Source organism: Oncorhynchus nerka, linkage group LG3 (assembly GCF_034236695.1).
Source record: "Oncorhynchus nerka isolate Pitt River linkage group LG3, Oner_Uvic_2.0, whole genome shotgun sequence".
NCBI classification, from domain to species: domain Eukaryota; kingdom Metazoa; phylum Chordata; class Actinopteri; order Salmoniformes; family Salmonidae; genus Oncorhynchus; species Oncorhynchus nerka.
The window spans coordinates 6,192,117-6,205,142 of NC_088398.1; the positions used below are offsets into that span (position 1 = coordinate 6,192,117).

The 13,026-nt window shown below is 40.0% G+C and overlaps 1 protein-coding gene across 1 annotated transcript; it reads left to right on the plus strand.

Annotated features, from left to right (window-relative positions):
• The first annotated feature begins 821 nt into the window (after window positions 1-821).
• LOC115101185 (transient receptor potential cation channel subfamily V member 6-like) lies at window positions 822-8,769 on the plus strand. Its single transcript, XM_065007414.1, has 16 exons — window positions 822-1,176; window positions 2,594-2,754; window positions 3,271-3,491; window positions 3,601-3,741; window positions 3,827-3,925; window positions 4,018-4,193; window positions 4,408-4,560; window positions 4,641-4,720; window positions 4,820-4,955; window positions 5,066-5,152; window positions 5,260-5,336; window positions 5,452-5,617; window positions 5,756-5,822; window positions 5,963-6,231; window positions 8,006-8,112; window positions 8,250-8,769. Exons 2-16 carry the CDS (start codon window positions 2,624-2,626, stop codon window positions 8,521-8,523), a joined length of 2,184 nt encoding a protein of 727 aa, XP_064863486.1. The 5' UTR covers window positions 822-1,176; window positions 2,594-2,623; the 3' UTR covers window positions 8,524-8,769.
• Window positions 8,770-13,026: the final 4,257 nt, after the last annotated feature.

Genomic DNA, 13,026 nt, shown 5'->3' on the forward strand with positions numbered 1-13,026 from the left:
TTCATTGAAACCCTTTAACACGCTGTGGGTAACCAACATGTTACTCATGACCTATACATGGGACACACAAACACCTGAATACACACACCAAACCATGGCATTTGGAAAGTGTTTTGGGTGTCTGGGTTGTTATGTATAATAGATGGTCATCAAATATGTGGAAATTAAAATACTGTGTATCAGTTTAGACTATTTGCTTTACTGCAGAAGAGGTTTGGTTCGTAAGAAATCAAATCTACCATCAAGTCTTTTTGTCAAAAGGAAAAACATAATGCTCATAGGATTACACTAAGTACTCAAGTATTATGGTTTTTGTATAGTAACAATTATCATGTTCATGAGCAATGCTGTTGACAGTTCAGTCAAACACACATTGTGAAAACATGATTTACCCCAACTAATTGGTTGAACAAGAACCCTTAGATTAGCATGTACTGTAGGTGTTGACTGGTGTCGGACTAGAATGTACTTCTAGATCACAGCCAGTCAAAACTAGTTTCTATAGACCTGACAGGTAAGCTGTAGGATCATACAGCTGAATCAGCAGATACTTGTCCAGGTAGACAAGCTCACCTCAATATGAGCTTTTTGATTACACACCAGCATTGAGACAATTGAAAGGTAGACGACTTTCGAACCAGTTATCTGAACGGTTCACTGAGAATAAAGACCAAAAAGTGTTGACTGTCATGATGTTGACATTTTTTACATGGGGGTGATGCAGGGGCTGAAAATGAGCCAAGGGGGCCAAGGGGGAGACCTATGGACCGTGGACCAGTCTCAGGACATCGTCTCAGGAGTGTGGCGGTCAAGCGCAAGGCCAGAGCACTCTTTAGTGTTCAAGACGTTTTAGCAAAATGTCAAACGGCCTTGGTATACTGCAGTAAATTATTCCAATAAAATGATGGATCTTTCCAAAAGATAATGCTCAATTTAAATACTACTCCTTTCCACCATTTGTCCCCTCCCTCTCTCCTCCCTCCTCTCTCATCCATCCATCCTCCTCTTGACCTCCTCTCCTTTATCTCCTCCCTCTCTTATCTGTCTTGTCTGCATATATATAGATCCCCACCTGTGAATCCTCCTTCTGTTTCTCAAATCAGCTGGGGGTCACATGTTGTCGTAGTACCTGACTGTCAATTAGGAGTAAAGGACTAACTGTTTTCTTTCATAAAGGTAAGTGGGTCACTCCACCAATTCAGTGCCTGTTGAAAAGTGTAACTTGGTCAAATTGTTTGGGGGGATTTCACCTAATATTAGCATTCTGTCATAAAAAAAATAAAATAAAAATCCCATATCAAGAGGTTAAATAAGAAAAAAAAGCTATATTAAGTGCCTATTAAGTGCCAAATAAAGTAACAGGGTTGACCATAACAGTGTTGACCGTAACAGGGTCGACGGTTTCATCTTAAATCGGCCATGAATTCTCTTGTGGCAGGTAGAATGTAAGCTTGTTGTGTGCAACAGGGAGTGGCAACTGAATGCAAGCTTCACAAAAACAAATATATTGTTATCTATGGGTAATCGTGTTGACGTGTTATGTTCGACCCGCTCAGTTTTCCACCACAAAACACCAGAAAATGTTTGGTCTGTGGGAATGTGCTGACCTGAACAGCTCACCCATTCTAGTTTTGATTTTAGTACCATTTTAATGAGCTGCGTCTGATGGTAGAGTCTGGTCTCATAGACTAATATAATATAATAATATTATATAACATAATACATTTAAATCCAGGCTCCTCAAATGAGTATGATATGTTACGTTTGGTATGGTTACATAAAACAAATGTTTAATTGGTTGGGGTGGAAGGGTTGGCTTATAACGCCAACATCTAGCAATCCAAAGGTTGAGAGTTAGAATCTGATCATGGACAACATTAGCATTTTACGTAATTAGCTACTTTTCAACTACTTACTACTTTTGATCTACTTTGCAACTACTTAGAATATTAGCTAACCCAATCCATAACCCTAACCTTAACCCTTTTAGCTAACCCAACCCCTAACCCTAACCTTAACCCTTTTAGCTAACCCTTCCCCTAACCTTAACCCTAACCCTAACCCCTAGCCTAGCTAACATTACCCAGCTAGCTAACGTTTGCCGCCTAACTAGAATTTGTACCATTTCATACGTTTTGCAAAACTGTAACATATAATACGTTTTGCAATTCGGAACAAATTGTACGTCACCTAATATTAACATTCTGTCATAAAAAAAACACATTTTCCCATATCAAGAGGTTAAATAAAAAATAAAATAAAAGACTATAGTAAGTGCCTATTAAGTGCCCAATAAAGTAACAGTTTTGCTAAACCATAACATAGAGTATGTTTGCAAATTCGTAATATATTGTGCGTTTTGGAAATTAGTAACAATTCAAATTGTAAATCGTAACATAACATACGAAATGGGTGATAGAGATCAAGAAATTAAAATACATGCCATTCGAAATGTAACATATCACACTAAATGGAGTGTCTCGGATTTACATACAGAATAAAACTAAATGCTCTGAGACCATGTTGCAGGATAGCTCACGGTTTCTGACACTTAATTTGTCTCACACACATGCAAATTTCTTTCTCATCTCAGCCGTTTCAAATAGACTCACCCTATGAGAGGATGGCCCCGCCCCTGGCAAGATCTGCTCCAGGTAAACTCAACCATTGGTGGAGCCAGCTCAGGTTCCGCCTCCAGAACAGGAAGGGGTGGAACGAGATGCTTGATGAAACATTTTTGCTGCAGAACAAAAGGTGAGACTCCTATTGGTAAAAAAAAACAGCTACTGACAAGTATTGGTTGTTATTATGCTGCGTTCATAACAAGAGAGAAACTCAGAAAATACTACTTGTAATCTGGGAGCATCACTTGTGTGTGTTCACATGCTTTTAACTAATTGAGAATGCAGATTGGCTGATGACAAACAAGCTGCATCAACCATAAACTAAAAGTACAGCTATCGTGCTTGAAAACAAAATGTAGTGTTCAAAAACCCTTTGAACAATTTGGTTCTTATGAAAATTGATTTGATGTTGGATTTAACTGTTGCAAATGGTGTAATCGAGGTCGTTTGATAAATATGTGACATCAGAGTTCAGTATGTGGGGGAAGTCTGAGCTCAGAGATGATAGACAGTTTCCCACTAGTAATTACCAGCTGGAGGGGCGTTCAAGATGATTTTTCCCAGTCGTATGCTGATATGCTGATTACAACATGTTATTAATGCAGTGTTTGAATTCTAACTTGCAAACACACTCTCTCTCCCATAGGACAAATGACATCCCTCTCTTCTTTGCGGCCAAAGAGAACAGTGCAGGTTGCATTAAGAAACTTCTGGACTGTGCATCCACTAACATCTTTGAGAGAGGTGCTCTGGGGGAGACAGCGCTGCATGTGGCAGTTCTGAATGATAACATGGATGCTGCCATAGCTCTGATGGACGGAGCACCTGAACTCATCAATGAGCCCATGACCTCTGACCTCTTCCTTGGTACATATAGTCTCACACACAATGGACAAATACACTATAATATCATAAAACTCACACAGATATTTAATCACACAATAATATATTCTCTCTCTTACTCGCTCTCAATCAGGCATGACACCTCTCCACATTGCTGTGTTGAATCAGAACTTTAACCTGGTCCGCAGTCTGATTGGTAAAGGGGCGGATGTGGCCACGCCCAGAGTCACAGGCCTGTACTTCAGGAAGAGAAGAGGAGGGCTGCTCTACTATGGTAAGATGACTGTTTGTGGTCTGTAAGGAGTATAAAAATGCATTCTGGGAAATGTGGGTATTTTATTCCGTTTGCTTTACTTTAGGTGAGCACATCCTGGCATTTGCGGCCTGTGTGGGGAATCAGGACATCATTTCCATGGTGATCAACGCAGGAGCCAGCACCAGGGCCCAGGACTCCATTGGTATGAAACATTCCTCTTTCATCTCCTCCCCCTCCTCCTCTTCTCTCTTCTCCCATTTTCAACAGTTTAATATCTCCATCTCTCCCCCCTAGGTAACACAGTGCTCCATATTCTGGTCCTGCAGCCCAATAAGACTTTAGCATGCCTGGCGTTGGATCTGCTGTTGGCACACGACGTTGAGCTGGACCAGACTGTGCCACTGGACATGGTGCCCAACTATCGTGGCTTAACGCCCTTCAAACTAGCTGCCAAGGAGGGCAACCTTGTGGTGAGGATGGATAGAGGGATAGAGAAAGAAACAGGAGACAATGTATGAGAGGAGAAGAGGGATAATGTTTCCCCTATTATCTTTAACCTGTAGTCATAACCTTCGCCTCCGTAGTATTCTTTATACAGCATATGTTGTTATTAGAATGTATTTAACCTACAAATTAATTGTGCTGCATTTCTAGGTTTCTAAGGTTTTTCTATCTCTCTCCCAGGCCTTCCAGCACCTGGTCAACCGGAGGCGAGTCGTCCAGTGGAACCTGGGACCACTGAGCTCTAACCTCTATGACCTCTCAGAGATCGACTCCTTGGTCGCCGACGACGACCTCTCTGTGCTGGAGCTCATCGTGGGCAGCCAGAGGAGAGAGGTACATTACAGAACACAAACATGATACGGTCTAATATACACTACAGGGAAACTGATGATGAGGGTGATCTCTTCCCTCAGGCAAGAAGGATACTGGAAGTGACTCCTGTTAGGCAATTGGTCAGTCTCAAGTGGAACCTCTATGGAAAACACTACTTTAGGTAACCACACATACAGTGGATCACGTTCTGATGTTGTGTTTGAGATGCTGTCATTTGTTTATGTCTACTATTGTAATTTTATTATTGTGTTGTGTTCAGGTTGTTGCTGCTGCTGTACCTCCTGTACATTGGGACCTTCACACTGTGTTGTGTGTATCGCCCTCTAAAGGACGCTCCAGAGAATTACACTGTATCTGACATGGACAAAACCATCCGCGTGCAGAAAACTCTGAAGGTGTGGGAGACATGAAGGCATCTTCATATGACAGCCTGTGTGCAAACCTCAATCAGAGGTCTTCATTTGAACCCTTTGTGATCCACGTGCCCTGTTCTCTGTCCCTGTAGGAGAGTTATGTGACCTATGGGGACAACTTGCGTCTGGCAGGAGAGATGATCAGTGTCCTGGGTGCCCTGGTTATTCTGCTACTGGAGGTAAAACATACATCACCCAATAGTTTTACATGTCACTTATATTTACACTGTAGATTAGATCACATTATTGGCTGTCAATATAATCTGTGTTCTTCCCAATCCCTAAGATCCCAGATATGCTGAGAGTGGGGGCCAAGCAGTACTTTGGACAGACGGCCCTGGGGGGACCCTTCCATGTCATTCTGTAAGTCAACCTATGTGCCTATGTAGCCTTTATTACCTGCCTAGTGATGTTGTTGTGTTATGTCATGTCTATGTAGCATTTATAACCTGTGTAATAATCTGTGTTTCCTCCCCAGTATTGCCTATGCGTTCCTGGTAGTGCTGCTGTGTGTGTTCAGGGTCAGTGGGGTGCAGGGGGAGGCAGTTGTCATGGCTGTGTGTCTGGTGCTGGGCTGGAGCAATGTCATGTTCTTCGCCCGAGGCTTTCAGATGCTGGGGCCTTACGTCATCATGATACAGAAGGTATGTAAGGGAAGCAGACACACACATGTGAATGCACACACACACAAGCATTAGCATGATGTTACTGTAGAATGTATGGTTTTGCTGTTTTGATTCCCATGTTAAACTGTTGTGGTGTTATGTCTAATTTCCTCCTAGATTATATTTGGAGACCTGACCAAGTTCATGTGGCTGAGCTTCATCGTGCTCATGGGGTTTTCTACCTGTAAGTACATTCTGTTTAAGAGAAACTGCATTAGCAGTTCTTGACGTTTCAAATAAGCAAATTGCCAACAAGTGTATAAAAAAAAATCCTATTTTTATACCCTGGTTGTTGTTGTCCCTCCCTCCCTCCCTCCCTCCCAGCCCTGTGGATGGTGTATATGACTCAGGACCCAGACTCTCTACCTGCGTACCGCTCCTTCCCCATCACTCTGTTCTCCCAGTTTGAGCTGAGTGTGGGTCTGATAGACCTGCCAGTGGACCACACCATCACAACGCCCCCAATTGTCCATGTGCTGCACTGCACCTTCTCTGTGGTCTCCTACATACTGCTGCTCAACCTGCTCATAGCCATGATGAGTGATACACACTGGAGAGTTGCCCAGGAGAGGGACGAGCTCTGGAGGACACAGGTGTGCATCAGTGTGACACACACATGCACACACACACACAAGCACACATTTTCTATTACAGTGCCTTCAGAAAGTATTCACACCCCTTGACTTTTTCAACATTTTGTTGTGTTACAGCATGAATTTAAAGTTGATTAATTTGAGATTTGTTGTCACTGGCCTACACACAATATCCCATAATGTGAAAGTGGAATTATGTTTCTCTAAATGTTTACAAATGAATTAAAAATGAAAAGCTGAAATGTCTTGAGTCAATAAGTATTCAACCCTTGTTGTGGCAAGCCTAAATAAGTTCAGGAGTAAAAATGTTTTTAAGAAGTTACATAATGACTTGCATGGCTTGCATGACTTATTTAAGCTTGCCATAACACAGGGGTTGAATACTTATTGACTCTAGACATTTCAGATTTTTATTTTGTGCAATAATAGTGTTTAACATGATTTCTGAATGACTACCTCATCCCTGCACCCCAATTATCTGTAAAGTCCTTCAGTCGAGTAGTGAATTTCTAACACTGATTCATCCACAAAGACCAGGGAGGTTTTCCAATGCCTTGCAAGGAAGGCATTGGTAGATGGGTAAAAATACAAAAATCAGATATTGAATATCCTTTTGAGCATGGTGAAGTTATTCATTATGTTTTGGATGGTGTATCATTACACCCAGTCACTACAAAAATACAGGTGCTCAGTTGCCGGATAGGAAGGAAACCGTTCAGGGATTTCACCATGAGGCCAATGGCGACTTTAAAACAGTTATAGAGTTTAATGGCTGTGATAGGAGAACTGAGGATGGATCAACAACATTGTAGTTACTCCACAATACTAACCTAATTGAAGGAAGCCTGTACAGAATACAAATATTCCAAAACATGCTTGCACTAAAGTAATACTGCAATTCACTTTTTGTCCTAAATAAAAAGTGTTATGTTTGGGGCAAATCCAATACAACACATTACTGAGTACCACTCTCCATATTTTCAATCATGTTGCTGGCTGCATCATGTTATGGGTATGCTTGCAAGCGTTAAGGACTGGGGAGTTTTTCAGAATTAAAAGAAAAACGGACTGGAGCTAAGCACAGGCAAAATCCTAGAAGAAAACTTGGTTCAGTCTGCTTTCCACCAGAAACTGGGAGATTAATTCACCTTTCAGCAGGACAATAACCTAAAACACAAGGCCAAATATACACTGGAGTTGTTTACCAAGAAGACAGTGAATTTTCCTGAGTGGCCGATTTAAAGTTTTGACTTAAATCTACTTGAAAATGTATGGCAATACCTGAAAATGTTTATCTGTCAATGATCAACATCCAATTTGACATAACTTGAAGAATTTTGAAAAGAATAATGGGCAAATGTTGCACAATCCAGGTGTGAGAAGCTCTTAGAGACTTACCCAGAAAGACTCACAGCTGGAATCTCTACCAAAGGTGCTTATAGAAAGTATTGACTCAGGGGTGTGAATACTTATGTAAACTAGATATTTCTGTTTATCATTTTCAATAAATATGCATTTCTAAAAACATGTTTTCACTTTGTCATTATGGGGTATTGTGTGTAGTTGGCTAAGAAATAAAATATATTTAATCAATTTTGAATTTAGGGTGTAACACGACACAATGTGGAATAAGTTAAGGGGTGTGACTACTTTCTGAAGGCACTGTGAATACTCCATAAAAATAGCTTAAAAACATGATGAAAGTGTATACAGCATCCCAATCAGTGCCATTCTAATGATCCTTACATCCTTTGTCCCTGCTCACTGTGTGTAGGTGGTGGCCACTACCCTGATGTTGGAGAGGAGGTTGCCCCGCTGCCTGTGGCCCCGGCTGGGGGTGTGTGGACTGCTCTACGGCCTGGGGGAGCGGTGGTACCTCCGGTAAGACAACAACACTTCATCTAACTGGCCTATTACTGTACTCTCTGTCTTAGGTGTGGTGGTGTTAACAGTGTTTCCCCATCCCCATCATACACAGGCTTTGTATTATAATGACTCTCTTAATGTCTCCATTGCAGGGTTGAGGATCGCAACGACCCACTGGTGCAAAAGATGCGTCGCTACGTGCAAGCCTTCTCTAAGGATGAGGACCAGAGCAAGGAGCGGGAGGAGATGGAGAACACTGACATGTCAAAAGGAACTGGAAGCCCTCTGATCAGACCCAAACACAGAGGTGGGATAGATGGAAACAGGAAGTCCCTGGCATGCTGGCAGATGATTCGCCACAGCGCTCTGGGTTTAGATGTGGAACAGGAAGAGCCTGAGGATGACCAGGAAGTAAGATACGTCTGAGGGTTAAGACAGAAAAACAGATCATTATATTGTTATTATATAATATATGTGTGATGCAATTATGTATGTATGCAGTATTATTTGTCGAAAACAAATGATTGTATTGTAGTAGCAAGTGTATATGGGCAAGACTGGGTTGAAATGTAGACTCGATTCATTTTCAGTGTTTTTGGACCATGTATGTCACTTTACCATTCCAAGTAAAGCACATCAATATTTTTTTATTAAAGATTTTACAAGACAGTATATTAAACTTTACTTTTTACTGGAACCTTTTTGTTCAGGATTGTAAATCCAAACAGAAAACCAAATGATTGGTTAATGCAAATAATAATGTAGATCATTATTACATTCAAAGTCATTAAAAAAAAAAATAACAAGCAAATAAGTGCAAGATATTATGAATCTTTTACATTAGTGCAGATTCTAACTGAAACTGGCAGGCCGACTTGATTGTTCTTCACAAGGCATAAATAACTATAATGTGATTTTATTTACCATCATTGGTTATACCTGGATGTCTAATGAATTATAACATAGAATTAGGTCATACAGTGTATAATCAAGGTTTAAAAGGCTGTTGATAGAGATGTGTAATCATGGGATAAAATGCTATGGAATAGGACTGAATGATAGAAGTCTAAAGAGAATCCGTATTAGGTCATGCAGTGTATAATAATGGTTTAAAAGGCTATTGATAGAGATGTGTAATCATAGTTTAAGGGGCTCTTTTCCAAGTTTAAAATGATAAACATTCAACATTGGCCATGCTGTCAATGAAGCCTGATTTCAATTGATTAACAACTGTTAACTCGGAGGCAGGAATAAATGAGCTCTGATTGGGAAAATCTGTTTTGAACGGTCATCCAACTCGGATTGTAAATTCGGCCTATTTCTAGAGCTACGGCCTGAAGATCAATGACGCCACCATGATTCAACCTTGTTTTTTTCCAAGTTCCCAGTTGTTTTGAAAGCACCATAAATCCAGAGAACTTTGACAAAATCTGCCAACAAAAAATTTGCCAACAAAGCAAACATGTCATGTTCTGACCTTAGTTCCTTTGTTTTGTCTTTGTTTTAGTTTGGTCAGGGCGTGAGTTGGGTGGGTTGTCTAGGTTATTTTTTCTATGATTTGGTATTTCTGTGTTTGGCCTGGTATGGTTCTCAATCAGAGGCAGCTGTCAATCGTTGTCCCTGATTGAGAACCATACTTAGGCAGCCTGTTTTCACCCTTGAGTTGTGGGTGATTGTTTTCTGTTTTTTATTTGTTTTGTTCAGTGTTCAATTACTTTATGAAAAAAAGATGAACACTTACCACGCTGCGCATTGGTCCTCCTCTTCTTCCACCTATGACGATCGTTACAAAACCAGACGGCATCATTATATATTTAAAAAATTAACAGATAGCCAGGGGCACACTCCAACACTCAGACATCATTTACAAACAAAGCATGTGTTTTTAGTGAGTCCACCAGATCAGAGGCAGGGATGTTCTCTTGATAAGTGAGTGAATTGGACCATTTTCCTGTCCTGCTAAGCATTCAAAATGTAACGAGTACTTTTGGGTGTCAGGGAAAATGTATGGAGTAAAAAGGACATTATTTTCTTTAGGAATGTAGTGAAGTAAAAGTAAAAGTTGTCAAAAATATAAACAGTTAAGTAAAGTACAGACACCCCCAAAAACAACTTAAGTAGTTCTTTAAAGTATTTTTATTTAACACCACTGATTGTAACAGTGTATTCTCGATTATTCACTACTTGTTCTAATTCCTATTTTACATCAACTCTGTCAGAGTTGTGTGTATAGGTGGCAGGGAAGTCAGGCGCAGGAGAATCAAACTGAGTGGAATGGAGTTGTTTAATAACTTCAAAACAAACAACTCCAAAACCATGAATACAATAAAACAAAGTGGGTACGAGGACCCGTCGCGCACCAATACAAACAACACGAATACTGAACAACAAATAATCTCTGACAAGGACATGAGGGGAAACAGAGGGTTAAATACACAACAGGTAATGAATGGGATTGAAACCAGATGTGTAGGAAGACAAGACAAAACCAATGGAACATGAAAAATGGATCAGTGATGGCTAGAAGACCGGTGACGTCGACCGCCCTCAGATGAGGTTGTTTCATTCTACAGTATATTTATGTTTATTTGTTTTATTTTTTACCCACCTACACTCCCCAACATTTGGGGGCTAAACATTTTTTTACTATTAAAATGTTTCTTTATTATTCAAAGTATTTTAGAATAAAAAATATTTGGGGGGAGGCATGTAGGCATGTTTTATTTCATTTGTTTATTTTTTATTTAACCTTTCTTTAACTAGGCAAGTCAGTTAAGAACAAATTCTTATTTTCAATGACGGCTTACCAAAAGCCAAAAGGCCTCCTGCGGGGATGGGGGCTGATATTAAAAATGTCAATAAATTAAATAAAAATATAGGACAAAACACACATCACGACAAGAGAGACAACACAACACTACATAAAGAGGGACCTAAAGACCTAACAGACCTAAGACAACAAATGTAAAACCATTGACAGCCATTACAAATAACTATCACACAATAGGGAAGTGGGAGCTAAAGGTTCACGTTGAATGGCAACAAAGAGTTTATTGAAGAATCCCTACTGTTGACCAATTACAAATGAAAGGGCGTAAACTTCAGCTCCGGACTTCAGCTTGCCTTCAGAAATGTTTGGCGTGCCCGAACAGCTAAAAATAAACTCACCAAAGTCCAAAACGAACAAAAACATCACAAAATGTACCAGTCAAAAGTTTGAACATACCTACTCATTTCAGTGTTTTTCTTTATTTTTACTATTTTCTATATTGTAAAATAATAGTGAAGACATCAAAACTGTGAAATAACACATGGAATCATGTAGTAACCAATATACTGTTAAACATATCAAAATATATGTTATATTTGAGATTCTTCAAAGTAGCCACCCTTTGCCTTGATGACAGCTTTGCACACTATTGGCATTCTCTTCAAAGTCGCCACCCTAGCGGTAAGTCATTGGCGTTAGTAGCCTATAATCAGTTGGTCTGCATCTTACATCATGGTTCCCTGTTTTCAAAAACTGAATCTAAAAAATAAAAACAAACTGAATCTAAGGCTTTATTTAGAATGATTAAGACAGAAGCTTATATATATTAATAAAACAAATGCAGAAAAGTGTGGTTTCACATAAATAAAACTATTTTCTAAGTAATGTGCCTACAACAGGATTCAACCTCATATCCTCTCATCCATGAATGTTCCATAGTTCCCTACTCTACTTGCTAAACTACCGATAAGGTGAACATTTTGGTACAAAATCCTAACTATATTTGCAAGTACGGTGTCCAGAAGAGGTCAGTGTTTGAAGGCAGCTTGGAATCGAAGAAAGCGCCCAAACCACCGAGATATCAGTGTGATCACGCATTTTGCAACACAGTTTAAAAAAGCACGTGACCAAACAAAGCTTCGGGTGTCTTTGATAAAGTACTTCTGATAAAGTGATACAAGCATCGGCACAACGCTTTGAAGGTAGCTGCTTGGCGATCTTGATGCTTGCCTCAGAGCTCCAGTTTTAAACGTAACATCACTATTTACCAGTACCACCCATGACCGTGTTCGCTGGTGACCGAGAGGTGGTTGTTGCATTCATTCATGTTCAGTTCTGTGGCCTACACCAAGTGAGATTCTAAATATGTTGTCATTGTTTAAGAAAATACATGACATATTTCATAAAGCCTGAAATTCACATTATGCTGGCTTGCGAAGTGATGTGTAATTCCTATTGAAATCAAACCAGAGTGGGGATATACAACAATTGGAATATTTTAGTCACCCCCAACCTGCATTCAGAATGACTGACAGTGCTAGGGTTGGGAAGACTAAGATATGAGACTACCTTAAACATCTAAACTGGGACAACAATTTCAGTAATGGGTGCAATAAATCCAAGTAACAGATTGGAATTGTTTAGAAAAATGTATGTTATTTATATTTGAGTAGCATAAGATGAATTAATCAATCAATGTACGTGAAAAACATACATTTTGAAAAAACTATTAAAATTAAATCCACCTTCAATAGAGCATGCTGGAAAATATGATAATGATGGGCGTGGCCATTTTTACATGGGGGTGATGCAGGGGCTGAAAATGAGCCAAGGGGGCCAAGGGGGAGACCTATGGACCGTGGACCAGTCTCAGGACATCTGCCAGGTAAACTGAGTGTGGCGGTCAAGCGCAAGGCCAGAGCACTCTTTAGTGTTCGAGACGTTTTAGCAAAATGTCAAATGGCCTTGGTATACTGCAGTAAATTATTCCAATAAAATGATGGATCTTTCCAAAAGATAATGCTCAATTTAACTACTACTCCTTTCCACCATTTGTCCCCTCCCTCTCTCCTCCCTCCTCTCTCATCCATCCATCCTCCTCTTGACCTCCTCTCCTTTATCTCCTCCCTCTCTTATCTGTCTTGTCTGCATATATATAG